The following is a 21,804-nucleotide window of genomic DNA, read 5'->3' as shown; positions in this document are numbered from 1 at the left end:
CAAGATGTGTGTGTGTGTGTGTGTGTGTGTGTGTGTGTGTGTGTGTGTGTGTGTGTGTGTGTGTGTGTGTGTGTGTGTGTGTGTGGTCTATGAGTGTGTGGGGATGCTATGTACCTCACATTTGGCAGATTGTGACAACGGCTAGTAGGAAGGAAGAGAAGTGAAGCCAGCAAGAGGCTATGGAGCATTTCCATCTGAGCGCTTACGGGACATCAACAAGGTCTGTTGTAATAACAATGAGCACTATAGCAGGTGTCCATATTATACTTGTTTTGAAGATGCCTGGCAAAAATCATTTTTCCTTAATATGAAATACTATTATGTTTTATTGGAAGAGAGAGGGAGAGAAACATTCCACCATTTGTGGTTTGGTCACAGCATGGAAACACCAAAAACATTTTATATAAACATCACACACACACACACACACACACACTTTGAATAAATGTATACAGGAAGCAGCTCAGGAACCAAAGGCTCAAAGGCTAGACTGTATTAAATCATAGACAATTGTAACCACAGCAGGAGAGATCTACTATAGAGACATATACAGTGTACAGCAATAGGCTAAATAGCAAGAATATTAGGAAAATCAGCTAATCACACATGAAATAATTGTCTGACCAGTGTGCAACTACAAAATGCTGCTGTTTGTATTAGGGTTCATAAAAATCAATCAACTATGTGCTATTTAAATGTTAATCAAAGAGAATTAGATGTTTAAACGACCACAGTGCTATAGTTTGCGTAACAGCTGGGCAGAATGAATCATCTCTACTGATTAATTTGTCAATTCACATTCTAATTCAACAACTGGTAGTGTTCAAGTATAATTAAATAGCAAACTGACCAGATAAAGACAATTTCTGTTTATTTCATTTTGTTCTTATTCACTCATTTACCTTTTTTTCACAGGCGTACTGGTGTTGCGATTGTTTTCATGTTGATTTCCTAAGGTGTCTGAGCTTACTGCTGTCAGATATGCTCCAATGAGGGCCTAACGTTGTTTTTACCGATGTCTTTTACTCGTCAGTCAAATTCGCCAAAATGATAAAGACATTAGGTGATTCTTTCACCTTTTTTTTAACCAGTAGAGTGCCATCTTTTTCTTGACTTTATTTTGGGATAAGAAAAACACATTGCTTGATTTTTAGATTGCACTTTTTAGTAAGTTATTCATTCAGACACTGTAGTAATACCACATTTACATTGGTAGTGTGCACCTGTAGTGACCAAGCTTAGAACTACTGCTGACATCCCAAGGTCTTGCCAAGCTGCAATTGAGCATTCAACGCTTTGCTTTATCCAGTGGCAATTTAGTCTGTCCCTCTGTACCCTCAGCCCTCTTCCAGTCTTGTTTTGGCCAAAGCAACAGCAGAATAACATAAATCACAGGTCTGTTTGTAGCCAGAATGAGAAAACCAAGCCCGAGGCTACGAGAGCATCTGTTCTTCCCTCTAAAACACACAAATATACACAGACATGCACGCAAACAAACACAAGCATGAGAACAGCCTTGAGCTGTCAGCACAAGGGTCTGAATCCTGTAACAGGTTATTTTTATATACATGTATATTGACAGGCAGGGAGGGACAGACTTGAGGCCTCGTGTGGTCCAGATGGGAGAAGGAGGAAAAGGAGGAATATGTGGCAAAATATGAGAAAGAACAAGAAACAAAAGATGCAGAAAAGAGCAAACAGACCGTTATGATAAAGGAGGGAGATATTCCAAAAAGCAGATTCATGATCTCCATGTATCAGAGTAGAGTGTAGCAGATACCGGTCTAAAGACCAGCGAGTCGTCTCGACAGTGCTGATCTCTGAGGGAACAGAGAGCCAGAGATTTCAAAATGGATGAAGCTACTATACTGTCACAGCTTATAAACTGTGTTGCACCATCCACTTTTATTTAACCTCTTAACCTTTGTTTGAGCATAAACTGTTCCACTAAAGAGAAATGGGTTGTTGACATGAGTTGATAGTACAAAATAGGTCCTTTGAATAAACTGTGTAGGCTTACTGTCCTATTAGCAACCTTGCAAGTGTCACAGTTCCAGGTTTGCCATTTGTCAGAGCGCAGACACCAGGGAGCGAGAGTCGAGACCATAGATAAGAGCTGGATACAACACTGCCATTTAGCCTTGCTGGCAATTTGCGGTGTTTGGTGTTTTAAGCCCCCAACTTAATCTTCCAGGCAGTGGAGCCTGGAAGGCACTAGGATTAGGCAATGGTTAGGGTTAGGGTTAAAGGAGAACTCCAGCCAATTTTTACGTTAATCTTGATCGCTATAACTATGTTAGTACTGTCGATAGCAAAAAAAAGCGAGCCGAATCGGTCATAGCAAACTGGAGTTGCTGCAGCTAATGCCCAGAGCTCCCAGTGAGCTAAAACAGCAGTTTTGGGGGCATGAGATAAAGAGTGCCTTTGTACCTCACAAAATACAGACACAAAATACAATTAAAATGTCTGTGAAACGGGGAAAAAAACGGTCAACTACCATTCGAATGGATCGAAGAATAGCCAAAATGGCAAAGGCTCAACCAATGATCAGCTCCAGGAAAATCAAAGAAGACTTAAAGTTACCCGTGAGGACTGTTATGATCAGAAGAAGGCTATGTGAAGCAAAGTTATCAGCTAGAAGCCCCCGCAAAGTCCCATTGCTGAAAAAAAGACATGTACTGAATAGGGGTGACCCCGAATAGTCGAAGAATCGATGCATCGATATGCGGAGCCTAATTCGACCACCAATCTCACAGTCGGATCTTCGCGGGTGTTATTATGAAACGAGGATCATACCATTTTGGCAATATGGGCATGCTCAATGTCTAATTTCACACAGAACTACTGGTTTTGTATGGTTATATTAAGTTATATACAGCCTTTAATTATGATAATTCTGTAAAAAAAAAACGTGAAAAGAAAGAAAGAAAAGTTCAATAAATATTTTTTACGTGTGTGTATGTGTGTAAATCTAACCACCCCTGTGAAAGATTTAAGTTTCACTTTCCCTGATCCGCACAGACGAGGAGCATCAGACAAGGAGATTAACATTACTTAACAATGTCTGGAAAAAGAAAATCTAAAGTGTGGATGCACTTTCAAATGGTAAAAGATCCAAAAAAAGTAAAATGCAAGTTGTGCCTACAGCTCATGTCCTACCACTCGTCAACAACACACATGGCTTTCCACTTAAAACGGGTATGTTTATTACCAATAAAGACGTTTTACTTTTTCATATATAATGGCGCTTTTAATTTACGAATAGCAATATCATATGTTGGAACTTAAAATATGTTAGTCTTTTTTCTAGATCCACCCACAGTATCAGACTGACGACAGCAGTTCATCTAGTAGTAGTAGTAGTAGTAGTAGTAGTATTAGTAGTAGTAGTACCGGAGCTGCGCCAAAACTAACTCAAAGAAAGCTAGATTTGAGACCGCCATTGCCCGAGAAAAGGAAAAGAGAAATCCCGGACAAAATTGCAGAGTTTATTTCGCTTCACAATGAGGCCAGTGAATGTTGTGGACGGTGAAGGTTATAAAGAATTAATGCGCACACTTGAGCCAGGATACACAGTTCCCAAAAGAGAGACGGTTATGCATGCGGCGGATGCGAAATACGGCGTCCATACGCGCCCTCACGTTTTACATGTTACCCTCCTGCTGACTAGTGTCGTGCCCCTCCCAACCCATTCACACACACACACACACACACACACACACACACACACACACACACAGATGATTCGACTATCAGTCGACTATAGAAAGACTATAGAAAGATTCGTCAATTCTGATTCGAATGTGTAAATCCTTAGTCGGGGACACCCCTAGTGTTGTGTTCCTATCTTAATACTGAATTAGATAGTGTATTCCGAATTTAATCACCACATGGAGCTTCTTCGTTTACTGGTTTTATTGTCTGAACACTCCCATTACAGCCACATGCCGTCCGCCTATTCCCGTACGTTATTTTCCCGTTACTTCCTGTTTATTGGACGTGTGACCTCTCTAATCCAATACATGACACCTAGTACTGAATAGGTTGAAATTTGCCAAAGGACACATTGACTGGCCAAAGGAGAATTCTGTGGACTGATGAAAGCAAAATTGTTCTTTTTGGGTCTAGGGGCCGTTTGTCCGACAACCCCCATGCACTGAATTTAAGCCACAGTACTGTGAAGACAGCAGAGATGGAAAGTAACGAAGTACAAATACTTTTTTAGATATTTTTACTTTACTATTTATTTTTGTGGCGACTTTTTACTTTTACTCCTTACATTTTAACACAAATATTGGTACTTTATACTCCTTACTTGTCGGAAAATAGCGCGGACACGCGCCTCACACCGCGTGCCACACGGAGAAACAAATGAGAGAAAAGAAAAAGACACTAAATGCTGTCCGGAGGATAATCAGTTAGATCGTGTGTGTGCGTCCTTGAGAACTGTAAGTCGCATAACTTATGTTGCTAGGTAATGTAAGCCTGTTGTTGTATTGGTCTATAGTTCTTGCAAATGTAAAGTAAGTTAGTGATTTGTTTGTGTTCTCCTGTTAGCTAGATTGCACGTTGCTTGATCTTAATAAAGCATCAAAAGAGAAAAGTTGTCTCCATCCGTGTTTTAACAGACACACCTGGGACGAAGTTGGAAACCAGAATGGTCAGATTTAAATACAGTCCTAATCTAGTCCTCACTAACAAGTTTGAAATAATTTCCCTGGAGTTACCGTTATTATTTTTCGCGTCATCAATACCAAATTCAATCTAATTGGATGGGAATATACTTGACGCACCACTACAAGACGACTCGACAGATTCGGCGGCATTCATTTGCGGCAAATCATTGCAGCATGATGGTGGTAACGTTAGCACTAGTAGTATGGATGGCGACATGAGAGATCCCAGAGATTCAGCAGACAAGCAGCAAGACATTCACAATCATCCTTGGTGTTATATGAGAGAGATGTTTAGGCATCAAGAATGACTCCTGGCGAATGTGCTGCGTAAGTATGGGGAACTTTTTAATTAATGTCTGTTTAGTAATTCATATTTAATCCTTTATTTTCTTTCCAGAAGCCATATTTGAGCACACACACATACCGCTACATGTAGATTCCTTTAAATGTTAAGGGGAAGACTAAAAAAAGAGAAACTGGATCTGTGAATTCTCACAGAATCACAATTGAATTCATATCTTGCTACTCAGTCAGAATCCTATTAACCTCGAGTCCCAGTCCCTGTCACAATAATCATATATGTGATGTTTTAGGCCTATTGGCAGACATCCATTTAAAATGTAGGTAATGGCATATAAAGAGCCTTTTTTCCATGTCTACTGAAGTTTCTCACCTTGCACTCTAGTAACATTTATGTGGTCCAGGTAGCTTTGCATAAAAAATGGTTGTCATTTGCAAGGCTACTTTTACTTTTATACTTTAAGTAAATTTCCAAGCCTGTACTTTGTTACTTTTACTTGAGTAACGAAGTTAAATCAGTACTTCTACTTTTACCAGAGTATTTTTTAACACAAGTATCTGTACTTCTACTTGAGTACGAGAAGTGAATACTTTTGCCATCTCTGGAAGACAGTAAAGCATGGTGGTGCAAAAATCATGTTATGGGTAAGTTTCTCATACTGTGGTGTTTGGCCTATTTATCGCATACCAGGTATCATGGTTCAGTTTCAATACATCAAAATACTTGAAGAGGTCATGTTGCCTTATGCTGAAGAGGAAATGCCTTTGAAATGGGTCTTTCAACAAGACAATGACCCAAAACACACCAGAAAGTGAGCAAAGTCTTGGTTCCTGATGAACAAGATTGATGTTATGGAGTGACCAGCCCAATCCCCAGACCTCAATCCCATAGGTGACATCAAAAATGTTGTTTCTTAGGCAAAACCCAGTAATGCAGAGGAATTGTCGACATTCCAGTGCAATGGTCCTGGGCTGGAAGACCTGTTCACAGGTGCCAGAAGTTGGTCAACTCCATGCAACACAGATGTGAAGCAGTTGTCAGAAATAATGGTTATGCAACTAAATATTAGTACAGTGATTCAAAGTAAAGCAAACCCTTGAGACATTTTTCAGTTTATACAGTAAATGTTTGAGTTTGTAAAGAAAATGCAAATACTGCTATTTTTTTGAACAACCTAATATTCCTTTTTCTTCACTTTCTGTGAACACAAACTTGATCAATTTTGGTCATGTTTTTATTTGGATTTGAATGTGCAGTGTTCCCAATGCATTGATATTATGGAATTAAAAGCTATTCTAAGGATTTTGAGCATTATTCCCTTTTTTAAATCACACTGCTATTATTTTGAACACAACTGTATATAGAAACGGCCAAATGATGCCTGTGCCTTGAAGTCAACAGTCGCAGCGTTGCCTTGAAGTCGATGTTGAGGGCTTTAAACACCATTGAGCCCAACTTGCAGCATTGCAAAAGGGTTTCCCCCCTAGACCACTATTTTAAAAGAATCTATAAAACTGTTGACACAACACCAGCAAGTGCAAACAAAGTCAGTTATTACTTTGTATAATGAATTTTTAATCCATGGAGGTTTATATTTGTAAAGTTTTCCAAGAGTCTTGACATGCTATTTTTATTTGCAGGCATGCCATCATTACAAGTCTGTTGGACAAGCAGGAACGTGCAGGCGGGACCATCTGATGGCACAATGGCTTATATCACTCTCATTAGCATGATGAGCTTTTTTCCTTCTTCAGTAAAAATCTCAGTTAGTTAGCGTGTTAGCTCGACAGCTACAGTAGTTCACCGACTAGCCCAGCAAGTATGTCGCCAAGCTCTTAAAACAAAATATTTCGTAAAGAAACAGATGAATTTTTGAAATGTGTCACCTTCTGGTGTGACCATGCCTTAAAACCGAATGAACAGCCAAATCAGCTGCACAAACATTTATGATGTCGCTATGTTTTACCTCATTCACCCCCCCTTAGACTCAGACCACCAGAGATATTCATTACCTGAGAGTTTACAGTTCCCTTGAGCTTAGAATCAAAGGTAAGTATTCTTCATGTCAGATGAAAAAAGTAGATATTTTCCAATCTGAAATAAAATGCACAGATTCAAGTTCGCATGTTTATGTTGGGGAAAACATGCCATAGCTTCCTGAGTGACAACCTGGGAATTGTTTCTGTCAAAAGAATTAGAGAAATTCTAAGAAACCTCCAGCTGTGAAATAGAGTAATATGCTGAGTTTATTAGCGAGCAGGGGTGTGCAGGTTGTCCAGTAAAGAGGGTGATATTGTCTGGGAAAACGCTCTTGCAACAACAATTTTTGTAACAGAATCCAGAAACCAGTCATTTTAAATGGACAGTAACCTCGATTGGCAGAGCTCCATCTCTTTCTTTCCCTCTCTTTCGATCTCTGTCGGCTTCTAGGTGGGGATGTGACCAGTCGGAGGGGGAGAAGAGAACTAGTGCCAGGACTGCCACTTCCTACATGGCGGTTCTCAGGGAAGCAGCAGGGCTGGGAACAGGAAACTCCCCAAAACACATTACAGACAGGCGGAAATGAATATGTAAAGAAATGAAGTGTGTGTATGTGTGTATGTGGTGTGTGTGTGTGTGTGTGTGTGTGTGTGTGTGTGTGTGTGTGTGTGTGTGTGTGTGTGTGTGTGTGTGTGTGTGTGTGTGTGTGTGTGTGTGTGTGTGTGTGTGTGTGTGTGTTGGATGATGAGGTACCAAGGGTGTAAGGAGGAGAGAGAGAGAGAGAGAGAGAGGAAGAGAATTACATTAAAAAAAATAAGAGTTATACAGTGGACAGTAGCCAAAACAAGTTATGGCTGAAAAGAAAGAGAGACCAAAAGGAAAGAGAAAAACAGATGGAGGAATTAAAATCAGGGAGGAATGGGAGTTTTGCACAGGTGGGATGGACGGCTGGGTGACTGGGTGGATGATGGAAAATCTCTTTGTCCTTCGTTCTTACTCTAATGACGTGGCAGTGGATTTGCGATGCCTGTCTTCTTCTGGTCTATCCCCACACACAGGTGTTCGGTGCCAGATCAAATCCTACCATGATTTTATATCACTCAAGGTCCACCCTCTGTTTTCATAGTGTTTAAAAAGGGAAATGGTTTTTATTGGGAAACTGGTGACATGTGGTATGGACATATGGTAGCCATTACAGCTGGCTTAGGACCTGAGGAGGATAAAAGATGCGTAGGATGATGCAAAAGATGAGGAAGATTGAGAGGAGAGGAGGATGGTACAAGAGAGGAAGAGCCGGAAAGGATAAAAAAATTCACGATTTCTAGAAATAGTAAGCATGGGAGGGACTACTTTTGGAAACAGAGCCTAATGTTATAACCTTACCATTGCAGGATGACCAAGCTAATATGAGGCCTCAGCAGTCTAAGTTAGACTACACAAATTTCAGCCTATCAAAGTTATGGTCCTTTAGTAGGCTACCATTTATTTTTCTAACTATTCCTCCACTGCAGCTCAGCAAGGAAACCTCCCTGAGGAAACACAAGAGTGAATTTCATACTAAAAAAGACGTAACTTTGGTGTATACCCATTTGAATTTTCTAACACGGACTGCCAGAGCATCATATTAGCTTCAGCTGAGCATTAAAAGTAATTTTTGAACAAAACAAGGACTGTTGACCTATCACTTGTATGGGAACCACGTCAGGGAGGAATCTCTAAATGGCCAGAATGAACAAGAGGCACAATAGCTGCGACACCCAAACTCTTTCAATATGCATGGACATGTGAATATTATTCAAAGAGATAAAAAGGGGGAACCTATCTTTTAAGATATTTCTATATTTACTTTTCATTGGAATACTCTGTGTAAACTAAACTGCCCCTCATGGACACTGAAGGGATCCACAGTGAAGATGCCAGGTCCTCAAGTAAGTAAGAGGCTTGAAGTAGCCAAAAGCAACAAGGTCATTAGGCAACTAAACGGCCTCTCCAAAACCACTTTTGCACCAACACAATTGACTTTAACTGAGGTTTTTCTTGTTTACAGTAGCACTGACATTATCCAAATCATTACGCAGTAGCACACAGTGACGTATCCCCAAAAAAAGCAAACTAGTGGTGTCTGGTGTCTTCTTGGCTCAGTCGGAAGGTACCAAAATCTGTCTACCAGCACCTTTGGACAGAGCCAGGCTAGCTGTTTCCCCGTTTCAAGTCTTTGTGCTAAGCTAACTAGCTGCTGGCCGTAGCATATTGAACGGACAAATATGAGAATGGCATCAATCTTTGTGTTCAACTCTCGGCAAGAAAGCAAGAGTGTTTTACCAAAATGTACACGCACAAACCTACACACAAGAAGCATAAACACAGAAGGTGTAAGATTTCACTAAGGAAATAACTTTGAGATACTGCCTCTCAAAGTAGTTACTCCTTTATTTAATGGGGCTAAGCCCAGGCTGTTGCATGACAAGTCATTTAAAAACAATCACAGTCTTGCAGGTATTTTTTTTTTCAGGAGGTGACAGACTTTAAGCACTTAAGAATCCTGGGACCATAGGACACCCGGCTACACTGTGGGTGTCCAGAAGGTTTCATAATTAAAGTAGATGCACTCAGAGAATGACTCACTCTCTAACTTACTTGCTGTGTGAACACCTCACATTAATTGTCTCTTTATTGACTATAAATTACAAGAGTAGCCAGACGTATTTAACACCTTTTTTTTCTGCTCTCAAGGCACCTTATGAGACTCAATCGCTGTCTTCTGGGAAATTATGAGGAAAAAATGGTTGATGATGAATAGGCTATTATATGTTGAAAGAGGTGAACAGCTTCAATTAGTAATTTCTAGAGATTCGGTTATTTTCAGTAGGGTTATTGCCCTTTGAAAGTTGTCAGAAATTCAAATATGAACACCCCGTTTTCTATGTGAAAGCATGTCTATAATCGGTGTGTCTGCATGTGCGCAATAAGTCATTGTCCTTGAGTTTGTTTTATGTAGAAGATCAATTACTTTGCGAAGATCAGGCCCAATCTTCTATAGTCCGCCGCTGACATCTCTATAAAGCTGAGAAAAGGGGAAAAACCAGTCTGCAAAGTCAAACTAATAGCACAATCCTCCTAAAAGCCACATCTACAGATTTATTGCTGCTCAGGGAAAAAAGAGAGAGTCCTCCACGTGTCAGCTAACTGTTTACCTGTCAACCTGTCTGGTGCAAAGACAGAGAAAAAGACCTACATGCAAATTCAGCAGTCAATTTTGTGAAAAATGGCATATAAGGGAGAGATAAACTATCTTATTGAAATTATCATGGGTTAACAGACATCAAAGAAATCTTGTTAGGGGCTTCGGTGTCTGGTTTTGCCTTCAATTTCTGAGTTTAATCTTATGTTTGGACCATTTCGCGGCTCTCCTTTCTCCGCTCTCCTTTTCATCTCCTCTCCTCACTCGGCATCCGACTGCAGACTTCAGTGTTAGTAGCTACTGTTGCTAATAAATAGAGAGGGCCTTCAGCCTTTATCCAGACGAAGACTCTCAGGGGAGCTGCACGAAAAACAAATGGCTTGTTTCAATGATGACAACTCACATGATGAAAAACTTTAGCGTACACACTGATCTAGTCTCCACTAAGTGCAAATAAATTGTGTTTGGAACCACCTCAATGTGTGCACTGGCTTTATACTTTACATACTTGAAAGTCAGGCTGTAGATATATGCATTGGGAACTGTTCCGTTACAGCTTGTGAGTCCCGTCCTGTCCTCCTCGTGTTGGGAGGATGTTGAGAGGTTGAACAGAATCGCATCCAATCTGCCCAAGGACGACCTGCTGGGAAGGTCCCCGCTTAATTTGTCTTCCCGCTGCTCTGAGATTGGCTCTCTGCCATGTTTTAAAGTGAATCCAAACAGTCAAAATGTCCCTCTGTGTCTCTTCCATCTCTCACTGTCAGTACATGGGGGAGAAGGCAAGGACAAAGCTGGTTGATTTCAAATTTGGCAATGAGGTTATTGATAATGACAGAGCCACCAGTCATGGCATTGAAGCAAAAAGAAACTGAGAGAACATGTTGAAAAAAACATGTGGCTTGGTTTGCTTCCAATGTGATGTTAAAATATTTACTTTTAGACCAGCCACTGTAGGTGTCCTTTGTCCATTCTGCTCTGTTCATGTGTACCACTGGCAATTTAAATCCTAGTTTGGTGCAGAGTTAAAGCAACACTATGTAACTTTTCCCGCTTCGCTCCTCCTACAGGTTGTCTCATTGGAACTACAGCTGCAGCTAAAAATTACATAGTGTTGCTTTAAGCTGCTTTAGTGGCCTTTACAAACACATGCATACTGTAACAAGTAAGATAGACGGCTGTGTATCTTTAATCAATCAAGTTTCATATAAAATATCACACTCGTTTTAACAATCTGTGTGTTCTCCAGTCAGAATTAATTTATACCCACGCACTTACCTTTACTGAACAACATCAACCCCCTCTGTCCATTCAATGAAACTGTTTAATCAGTAATCAACTTAATGTCAACTTACTTCCTCAGCAGATGGAGATCACTCAGTTGTCATGGGAATGGATAGATTGAAATCTGAGTTCAGTTGCTGAAAAGGGTGATGTGCATTATGTGGATGTGCTAAATAAAAGTTATGGATGAAATATAAACATCCAATGAGTTAGAAAATAATGTGATACAGTTGAAAAAGCTAGTAAGAAGTGGACCTTGATTCAGGATTGGGATTTCCAAGGTCAAAAATGTACTTCTTAGTTTAAGAAGTGTTTCACCAGAAAACATTCCACCAAACAATTCTGGTAAAAAAAAACACGGGCTACCAAGTTTGGGTTATTAGTCATGAGTTGCCTTCGAGACCTTTAGACATGAATAATCTCTGTTTATCTCGGTCTGTTGAGCGTACCGGTGAAACACTTGATACTGAGTTGTAAACAGTGGTAGGAGTTGAGTCATCACTCCTTCAAGCAGTTTGTTAGTAAGCACATCAGGTGCTCAAGGAGGCAGAGTCAAACACCTAATCATAAAGTGAATGATCACAACAGCATTAAGTGTGGTTTTATAAATGCTCCTTCATTAAGAATATGTAATGTGAGTTTAAAAAAACAAAGACAAACTGCAACAGGCCACATGTTAAATCTGAGGACTGTACTGCCATCTGCTGTTGATGCTTTTCAGCACATTAGGAGGTGAGATGCTACATAGTGTCAATATTGCTGTTCATTTAAGTACTGTTATTATTTAAAGTTGTGACCATTATTTTTTTTTTATAATTATAAATTTGTCATTGAAGTTGTTATAAAATTGTCACTAAGGGCAATACATACAATGCTGTACATTTCTATAGTTTCCCAATGCACCTTCAATTATTTTAGTTTATAATTTCTTTTTTTATTCTTTAACAATAAGGATCATGTTTGTTCTGCTTCCATGTGCATTGTATTTGGCATTCTTAGCACACAATTTGTGTTGTCCAGTAAACTGGGACTATAATTTGGGAGGATTGTACAATTTTAAGAACATATCCTAACTGTACAATCCTCCCAAATTATAGACTTAGTTCACTGGACCAGTAACTATCTAGTGATGTAGGCTACTGTACATTCATGTAACAACAGGGAGAGGACACCTCAATGGTTTTTGCCTGGGGGGAAATAACTGATGAATATACTCTGTTCCATTCATGTTAATAGTGTGCATGGAATTTATCACTTTATTATCTTTATAGTTTCTAGATTTTACAGTGCAATTTCTTCAGTGTCTTTATTTTCTATGTCCCTATATACCAGGGAGCAAGGCATATAATATGTAGAGAAGGAAACTTGTCCTCTATAAAAAGTAAAAAAAACAGCGAGAAAAAGATAATAACGGACAGACTAAATGATAGTCTAAAAATATACATTTATGAACTACTGCTCTTAAATGAAACCATTCAATGTCTCACTTGTCATTTGCAAAAACGAACACCTGTACACTTTGCATTAAAAGCGAGTAGTGGAAGTTAATATGACTTAGGAAATTAATATTTTAGCCAATGAGAGAGAGGGAGGAACAGAGTGAAAGAGATATTTACGCTTCATATTCTAGCGTTATAGAAAATTGATCTGAGCCGTGTTATTTTCTTTTTATTCAAATTATGTGTTTCACGTCATCATACTTCCACAAGAAGCTGTTGCTCACTCTGTATAAAGTAGCCTATGTACAATGCGTATTCTCCATTTGGGCATCAGTAAATCTGTGATCTTTTGAGGAAATCCGTGGACGCGCATCTATCTGAATTAGTTAAGCCTGGCTCGACCTAGTCGCTCCTCCTCAGCCTGGCTTGGCCTTCGTGAAATGCAAGCCTCGCTTTATCAGTTATCCTGGATTTATATATTCTGCTTTTGTGAAACAGGCCCCAGGTAATCCCACTGCCACTCAGTGTGATGTTAGAGCTACAAGTGGTACTTGTTGTGCAGTTATTGTGATCTAGTTCACACAAGTGTTTGGTGTTTGGACCTCTCCATGGGAAAATGTGTGCTTGTGCAGAAAAGCACAACTTACTCTTTTGCATCAAGAAACTCCACTTGCAGTGCTACTCAGTACAATGTATGTGAGAGATATCAAAGTCTATAACGATGTCAAATGTAGGTAATCAAGGTAACTCCATGTAGCAGAGGAGCCAGGTGTCAGCAATCAACATATTGCTGCCTGATTCATATAAAAGCAATGGTCTGCATTTCAGTTTGTTGTTGCTGTCTCAACAGGAAGGAAGTGCAGAATACTGGTAAGTTATCACTAAAGTGTGAGTGGTCCTACCTAAAGATGAATGAGTTTGTAATTTATTGTGTTGTGCATTATGTTACAGGATTGGGTTAAATCATGTTCCAAGAGGCTGCTCTTAGTTATTTAGCCTTCTGACCCTCAAACACAGAAGATGTGCTCTTCAGAGGTGAAAATGTATTACATTTATTTGAATTACATTAAAAATGTCTTAACTCTAGACTAAGATGTCTGGCCGTGGGAAGAAGGCTGTGCCCAAACCAAAGTCTTCAGTGTCCCGGTCTTCCAGAGCAGGGCTCACTTTCCCAGTGGGCCGCATCCACAGGCTGCTGAAGAAGGGTCATTATGCTAACAGAGTTGGCAACGGTGCCGCAGTGTACTTCACAGGTGTCCTTGAGTATCTCTGCGCTGAAATCCTGGAGCTGGCGGGAAACGCTTGCTGTGACAACAAGAAGCGCCGCATCGCTCCTCGCCACATCTTGTTGGCAGTAAAAAATGACGAAGAGCTCAACAAACTACTGGCAGGGGTCACGATCTCAGAGGGTGGTGTTATCCCAAATATCCAGGCAATCCTTCTCCCCAAGAAGTCAAAGATGCCCAAGGGTTCAGCTGAAGATGTTCAGTCTCAAGAGTTTTAATGTTAATGTAAAAGTTTTGCCAAATTTATTAAATTAAAGTTGTTTGTAAAGTGTGTACTCATGTTGAGAGGTTGAACAGAAACCCATCAATCCATTCTCCCAAGGACGACCTGCTGGGAAGGTCCCCGTTTAATTTGTCTTCCCTCTGCTCTGCGATTGGCTCTCTGCCATGTTTTTAAAGTGAAACCGAACTGTCAAATTGTCTGTCTCTCCAATCTCTCACTGTCAGTACATTGGGGGCGGAGGAGAGAGAAGGCAAATGGTACAAAGGACTAAGCTGGTTGGCTTCAAATTTGACAATGAGGTTATTGATAAGGACAGAGCCACCAGTCATGGCATCAAAGCAACAACAAAAAAAGCAAAACCTGCTTAAAAAATAAAATGTGGCTTGGTTTGCTTCCAATGTGATATTAAAATATTTACTTTTAGCCCAGCCACGGGAGGTGTCCTTTGTCCATTCTGCTCTGTTCATGTGCGCCACTGGCAATTTAAATCCTAGTTTGGCGCAGAGTTAAGCTGCTAGTGGCTTTTACAAACACACATGCGTGACGACCGTGTATCTTAAATCAATAGTTTCATATGAAATATTACACTTTAACAATCTGTGTTCTCAAATCCTAATAGTGCATATATATATATATACACACTAACTTTTACTGAACAACATCAACCCTCTCTGTTCATTCGATGAAATTGTTTGATCAGCAGTTAACCAACTTCATCAGCATGTAGAGATCACTCAGTTGTCATGGGGATGGATAGATTGAAATGTGAGTTTAGTTGCTGAAAAAGGTGATGTGCATTGTGGTTGTGCTAAATAAAGGTTATGGATTAAATATAACTGCTACTGAGTTAGATTATGTGATAGAGTTGGGGAAAAAGCTAGTAAGAAAAGGACCTTGATTTTAGGATAGTTTGGTCAAACTATTTCCAAGGTCAAGAATTCACTTCACTGCTTAGTTTAAGCAGAAGTTAGGAAGGTAGGAGTTGAGTCATCACTCCTTCAAGCAGTTTGTTAGTAAGCACATTAGGCGCTCAAGGAGACAGACACAGTCAAACACCTAATCATAAAGTGAATGATCACAACAGCAATAAGTGTGGTTTTATAAATGCTCCTTCATTAAGAATATGTAATTTGAGTTTAAAAAAACAAAGACAAACTGCAACAGGCCACATGATCTGAGGTTTGTACTGCCATTATTTTTCAGCACATTAGGAGATGAAATGCACTATAACGGGTGGAAAAGATGACATGCTACATTGTCATTTGTCTGTTTCATATTTTATCTTTTATGAGCAGTATTGTCCAGACGCATGTGTTTCTCAAAGGGGAATAAGAGAGCATAAACAAATATTTTATTTAAGGTGTTTACACAGTGAGGACGATAAGTTCAGGAGTAAACACTTGTCGACAGAAGTAGACACCATTACTAAAATGTATATATAGGCTACCTTAAATACACATTTGTCAGTAAGTAAAGAAACAGAAAATATTAATATTAAAAGGGAAACGGCTCAATACGCAGCAGGAGGCCCCTGTAGCATCATATTAAAACATAGTTTATTGTTTGATATTTGCCTCTGAAAGGTTGTGGAGTGGACTCATGAAGCAAAACATACAAATCCCCCTCAAGTCTTTTCAATCTAACCAAATCTGTGACTGATTGGGAGGCTGCGCTGTTAAAATCTCATTTGCTGCTATTGAAACTTGAAACTTCTCTCTCCACTTCTCCACTTTTTTATTAAAGTTCAAACATATATCATTAGCATGTTCAGGTAATCCCACTGCCACTCAGTGTGTACAAATGTTAGAGCTACAAGTGGTACTTGTTGTGCAGTTATTGTGATCTAGTTCACAGAGGTGTTTGGTGTTTGGACCTCTCCACGGGAACATATGTGCTTGTGCAGAAAAGCACAACTTACTCTTTTGCATCAAGAAACAAAAGTCTCCACTTGCAGTGCTACTCAGTACAATGTATGTGAGAGGTATCAAACAGTCTATAACGTTGTCAAATGTAGGTAATCAAGGTAACTCCATGTAGCAGAGGAGCCAGGTGTCAGCAATCAACAAATGGCTGCCTGATTCATATAAAAGCAATGTTCTGTGTTTCAGTTTGTCGTTGCTGTCTCAACAGGAAGGAAGTGCAGAATACTGGTAAGTGGTCATTCAAGTTTGAGTGGTCCTACCTAAAGAGGAATGATTTTATCATGTGTTGTGTTGTGCATTATGTTACAGGCTTGTGTTAATTCATGTTCAAAGAGGCTGCTCTTAGTCGTTTAGCCTTATGACCTTCAAACACAGATTCTTTAATGACTTGTTCTTCAGAGGTGAAACTATTACATTTATTTGAAATTTACCTTTTAAAAATGTCTTAACTCTAGACTAAGATGTCTGGCCGTGGGAAGAAGGCTGTGCCCAAACCAAAGTCTTCAGTGTCCCGGTCTTCCAGAGCAGGGCTCACTTTCCCAGTGGGCCGCATCCACAGGCTGCTGAAGAAGGGTCATTATGCTAACAGAGTTGGCAACGGTGCCGCAGTGTACTTCACAGCTGTCCTTGAGTATCTCTGCGCTGAAATCCTGGAGCTGGCGGGAAACGCCAGCAGTGACAACAAGAAGCGCCGCATCGCTCCTCGCCACATCTTGTTGGCAGTAAAAAATGACGAAGAGCTCAACAAACTACTGGCAGGGGTCACGATCTCAGAGGGTGGTGTTATCCCAAATATCCAGGCAATCCTTCTCCCCAAGAAGTCAAAGATGCCCAAGGATGACCGTTCAGCTGAAGATGTTCAGTCTCAAGAATTTTAATGTAAACTTATAAAGTGTTTTTGTTAATGTAAAGGTTTTACAAATTAAAGTTTTTTTTTAACATATGCTTGCCTTTTTATTACTTGACACTTGAATGTGGCACAGGAAGCAGTCTTTCTGGCGAAGATTCCCTACAGTACCCAGGAGCTGGGCAAATTTCTGACTAGTAAGGAAATGTCATGCATTTTGACCCTAACTATTTGCGCTCGTGACCCAGGTTGTTAATTTTGCCTTGTCATGCTGTAATTGCTCAAAGATTTGAATAGCCTACGTCAACACCTGTTTGCAGTAAGAAGTGACGGATGTTAAACTGAAAGATTTGTGTTCAGGTTTTCAAATTTTTTTTTATTTTTTTTTTTTTTCTTTAAATGAGACCAAAGCAGGTAGATTTCTCTGACTTAAAGCTAGTTTTACAGAAAGCAGCTTTTTTTTTTTCTTTTTTTTTTTTTAAAACCTGACTCGAGGTCAGAATAAAGTTGATTCTAGCAGTGCAGTTGGGACGCTTCCTTGTATTTTCCACTAAAGGGTTGCCCCATGTTTAAATGAAATGGTTTAAAAGATTGTTGTAGATGTGTATGCATATAATTCAAAGTATTAAATCTACACCTGACATTTCTCATCTGCTACAAATGCTCAAACTCAGTTTATGTAAGCCAACATCCTGATTTTTCAAATCACATTGTATAGAGCATGCCAATGAGTACAAATTATGCACTGTATATAGGTTGAAGGTGCTATATAAAGGTGTATATGTAGTTCAAGCTTATTTCGCACTACAACTTTGAAAAGCAAACTTGAAATTGAGAAACCAGCGGTTTAAAAAAACGTCTAATTGGCATCTAAGTGTCCAGTTGTGCCGTTTATTAACAGCTGAGGTAGGTGGTCTACATTTTAGGATGTGTTCAAACCCCCACTACAGCCAAACTTGCATGCTGGTTGATTTGAAGCCCTGTCTCTCCACTAAAGCCATCACTCTCAAATATACTGGAAAAATAAAAATGTGCAACACTTAAAGATCACATCTTGAGCAGGTTTGATAATGAAAATAATTAAATGAAATGCTACAGAAAATAATGTGAAGTCACTAGGCAGTATGATTCGTGTGTGTTTGACATTTCTTGACCTCTTTTACAAGGAAAAAAAGATTGTGTAGCCTATGTATGTGGAATTTTCCCAAAAATGTACAGTCAAATCTATATTTTTTGGGGTGGAAAAATTACAATAAAAGCAAGCGACACATTGCTTTGTTAATTAACTGTATGCTGTGACCTAGCTAATGCTGTAACCTAAATATGCAGCTAAACCTTTACATTTTGCCCTTTTTATGTTTGTTTTTCTGCAACCGTCTGTAACACTGCGTCTATTGAACGTGCAGGGTAACGACGTGCTGACGTTAGACGTGTGAACAACAAACAGTTGTTGGACTTCAACAAGCTAGCGAATGGTAACGCTAGACAAAAACAGGTCCAACGTACTTCTCCCGGATAGAGAGGCGCCTACGGAACATCTTTGTAATTTCGCAATAAGTAGCGCATCAGTACCGGCAGGTGTAGCTTCGGCACGGTTTCCTAGCGCTAACGTTAGCCACCTAAACCTGCTCATTGCTCGGAGTGTGACGCCTGTTTTTTTTTTCTGGCTGCCGCTGGTCGAGGGTTGTGATGCGAGCCGAGTTGCAGCACGACAGAGGGTGAGACTAGAGCTACAGCCGGAAAACATTTGTCTTAAAACAGAAGAATGGACTTTCTCGGCGAGAAACAGACGACCTCACGTATAGAAGCGGGTATGCGACCGTACACGGGCCTGGATGTCATTGTTGGGCGACAACTTTAGCAAGCTAGCTAACATTAGCGCGCTCAAATCCATGCAAATGAATTGGTTTGGTGTCGGGCAGTAAGCTCACTTTGCTAGCGTAATGGAGGCACCCTGAGTGACTTGTACATTTCAATTGACTGTCCTGGTCCTCTCAAATACTGCTGGCAATGTGCTGACGACCAGGGAGCATTTCGTCGGTTCCCACTTGGAGCAATAGGACACGGTTGGCAGACATTATTAAGTGGTGGTTGCCTGCCTAGCTGATAGTTGAGCAAAGTTGCCTGGTTTGACATATAAATAATTACTGAAACAGTATCTATTTCACATACATGTAGACATCACATATTTCTTGTATTGATATTGGTTTGAAATTGCACTTTATTTATCACATGTTTAAGGATGCACCAAAGTAACCTGTGATTTGGGGATTGTAAAAACTATAATTCATTTAACCCCAAGTAAACAAACTAGTTAAACTATACGTATAACTTTCTGAATGCACTTGAATATAATTTGGCCAATAAAGCATAGGTGCACATTTACATATATTGTTGTGAGGCAAAGGCCAGAGACAGGCTTATCCATGTCAGTTGGTTCCTAGTTACTGTTTAACCCAATATCTAGGCTGTCTGGCACAGTTAAAGACGCAAGTTTCACTGGAAATGAAAACATGAATATCGAAGAACAGTGTCTAGATTTGTGCAATGTCAAGACAAAAAGCAATGTGGACGATGATCACAACACTACCAACAACACAGAAGGGATCACCCCCAGGATCTCTGAACTGATGACGGACAGTAACACAGAAAAACAGAACATTGTTCCCACAGAGGCCTCCGAAACATACCTGATGCCTCATCTCACTGACAACCTTCAGGCAGCTGAGGAGGACAACCACCAGGCACAAGACACACTGGAAATTGATGAGGTCAATGGAAACAGAAAGAGCAGTGCTCAAGACACCCCTGCAGTAGTGAATCCCACTGACTTGATCTTTTCTAATGATGAGAACATGAAGGATACTAATCCTGCAACGTTTGTTGTGGAAGAAGGGGATGATGGTGGGGACATGGACATAGGTGTGGATCTAAGTCTTGATGAGAGTGGGGTGTTGGAGACTGAATCAACAAATGTCAGATCATTCTCAGACAAAACTTTAGAATCCGAGTCCACCACGTCTCAGGATGTCCCAGCTGGCAGCACGGCAGAGAGCCCGTTAGATGCAAGCCAGACAAGCAGCACAGTAGCTTCTGCCACAGACCAGGCTGGACTGTACCCTTTGGTGGAGGAGTTTGGCGATAAACACAAACCAAGTGGCAAAAGGGTGACTTTTCCCTCAGATGAGGATATAATCTCTGGAGCTGTGGAGCCCAAGGACCCCTGGAGACATGGTAATACTGTGTGTTTGTTTCTGCAGGCCTGTATGTGTGAATGACTTTCTATTTATTCTACTTGTCTATTGTGCCTGTGTAAACATGGAAGTTCAACATGGTTTGCGAGGATTAATTATCAAGACTTTTAACAGCCTTTTTCTCAAGTTCTATAAAAAGGTGTTCACTCTATTAAGATTGGGTTTAAAATAAGCCCTGTCATGGTAGTCAAGTAAAAACAGGATTGGTGGATGTATGTTGACACCAATGCATGAGTTGTCTTTGAGTTGTCATGAGTTTTTCTTTTTTTTTTTTTTTTTTTTTTTTTTTTTTTTAGGAATGTTGGCTTTGTTTGAGCTCGTCATCTCTTGCAGATCACACTACAGTGTATTTAGTCCTGAGGCAGCACATGTACCCTGCCCCTTTTTCAATCAGAAGTTAATTTATAACTTTACAAAGTGAAATAAATAACATAACAGTTTAGTCTGGCTTTTTCCCCAACAGCCAAAGTACACCTATATATATCTAAATATAGGCCCAGGCCTGTGCTGTATGCCATATTGTGAATGGATCTCACCACTCCTTGAGGTGTGCCATTTTACCACTGCAGGTTCCTGTTTGTTCAAACTTGTCAAAAGGAGGCTCATGCAGGATATATGGCACGACCCTTACTGTTACCCAATCAGTTTTAATTTAAAAACGTCATGACAAATAGATTTTCATTAGCTGTGCATTTTTATACATACATTAGTCGTGGTGTACTAGTAAAAGCAAAAATTGTAGAAGTTTTTTTTTTTCTCAATTACCATTTCTTTGAACATTTATTTTTGCTCCCAGTCCTGATTCAAGTCGCGATGGTTCACACCTCGCAGACGTCCGTTAATACTTTTACCATTAATACGATGAGGTGTTGGGCATTAATCTGCTTATACCTTGGTCCCTTGTCAAATACATTTTTTTTTTTACCATTAATTTATATTTTAATGTGTTTTACACTGGAAATCTAAAGTTTTTCTTAAAAATTATAATATATTTTATTTACATAGTGCTTTTCATGGTACTCAAAGACACTTTACAGTAAAAACCAGAACATATATCACATTTAAAAACAGATAAGCAATAAAACCAACACATAAAACAAGCATATTAAAAGCAATTAAAAACAATAAAACCAGTAGCTCTCAGGTGAGTAATGGAAGACTTGTATGTGGAAAGCTAATCTGAAGAGGTGTGTTTTGATTAGTGTTTTGAATGTGTTCAGGTCCGTACAGTCACGGATTAGTATGGGTAAGGAGTTCCAGAGGGAGGGGGCTGCAATGGTGAAAGCTCGGTCACCCCAGGTACGGTGTGTGGTCCTGAGTGGTGGTGAGAGGAGGTTACGGGGGGGTCTGTGAGGTAGGAAGTGGCCTGGTTATGGAGGGCTTTGTGGGTGAGGAGAAGGACTTGGATGGCGTT

General features: G+C 39.9%; 3 protein-coding genes across 4 annotated transcripts in view; all 3 read left to right on the top strand.

Moving 5' to 3' along the window:
• The first annotated feature begins 13,635 nt into the window (after nt 1-13,635).
• LOC114552759 (late histone H2A.2.2) lies at nt 13,636-14,429 on the top strand. Of its 2 annotated transcripts, none has more exons than XM_028573794.1 (2): nt 13,636-13,728; nt 13,946-14,429. In XM_028573794.1, exon 2 carries the CDS (start codon nt 13,952-13,954, stop codon nt 14,360-14,362), a length of 411 nt encoding a protein of 136 aa, XP_028429595.1. In that variant the 5' UTR covers nt 13,636-13,728; nt 13,946-13,951; the 3' UTR covers nt 14,363-14,429. The 2 variants fall into 2 exon arrangements, with proteins under 2 accessions (XP_028429595.1, XP_028429596.1); XM_028573795.1 differs by having other exon boundaries at nt 13,663-13,728; nt 13,810-14,429.
• A 1,984-nt stretch (nt 14,430-16,413) lies between these two features.
• On the top strand, nt 16,414-17,232 carry LOC114553162 (late histone H2A.2.2). Its single transcript, XM_028574320.1, has 2 exons — nt 16,414-16,517; nt 16,745-17,232. The coding sequence occupies exon 2, from the start codon at nt 16,751-16,753 to the stop codon at nt 17,165-17,167; it is 417 nt and encodes a 138-aa protein (XP_028430121.1). The 5' UTR covers nt 16,414-16,517; nt 16,745-16,750; the 3' UTR covers nt 17,168-17,232.
• A 1,293-nt stretch (nt 17,233-18,525) lies between these two features.
• The window catches only part of ppp1r37 (protein phosphatase 1, regulatory subunit 37), a 55,433-nt gene continuing 52,154 nt past the window's right edge, over nt 18,526-21,804 (top strand). Inside the window, exon 1 of the mRNA XM_028572123.1 lies at nt 18,526-20,370. Coding sequence (XP_028427924.1) covers nt 19,650-20,370 — 721 coding nt within the window. The 5' untranslated portion in view covers nt 18,526-19,649. The remainder of the gene's footprint in view (nt 20,371-21,804) is intronic.

The sequence above is a fragment of the Perca flavescens genome, chromosome 3 (genome assembly GCF_004354835.1).
Source record: "Perca flavescens isolate YP-PL-M2 chromosome 3, PFLA_1.0, whole genome shotgun sequence".
Classification (NCBI taxonomy): Eukaryota; Metazoa; Chordata; class Actinopteri; order Perciformes; family Percidae; genus Perca; species Perca flavescens.
This window is presented reverse-complemented; position numbering and strand designations above follow the sequence as displayed.

Bases quoted from the DNA above. Each gene is read 5' to 3' on its own strand.
- LOC114552759 (XM_028573794.1), top strand. From the start codon at position 13,952: ATGTCTGGCCGTGGGAAGAAGGCTGTGCCCAAACCAAAGTCTTCAGTG.
- LOC114553162 (XM_028574320.1), top strand. From the start codon at position 16,751: ATGTCTGGCCGTGGGAAGAAGGCTGTGCCCAAACCAAAGTCTTCAGTG.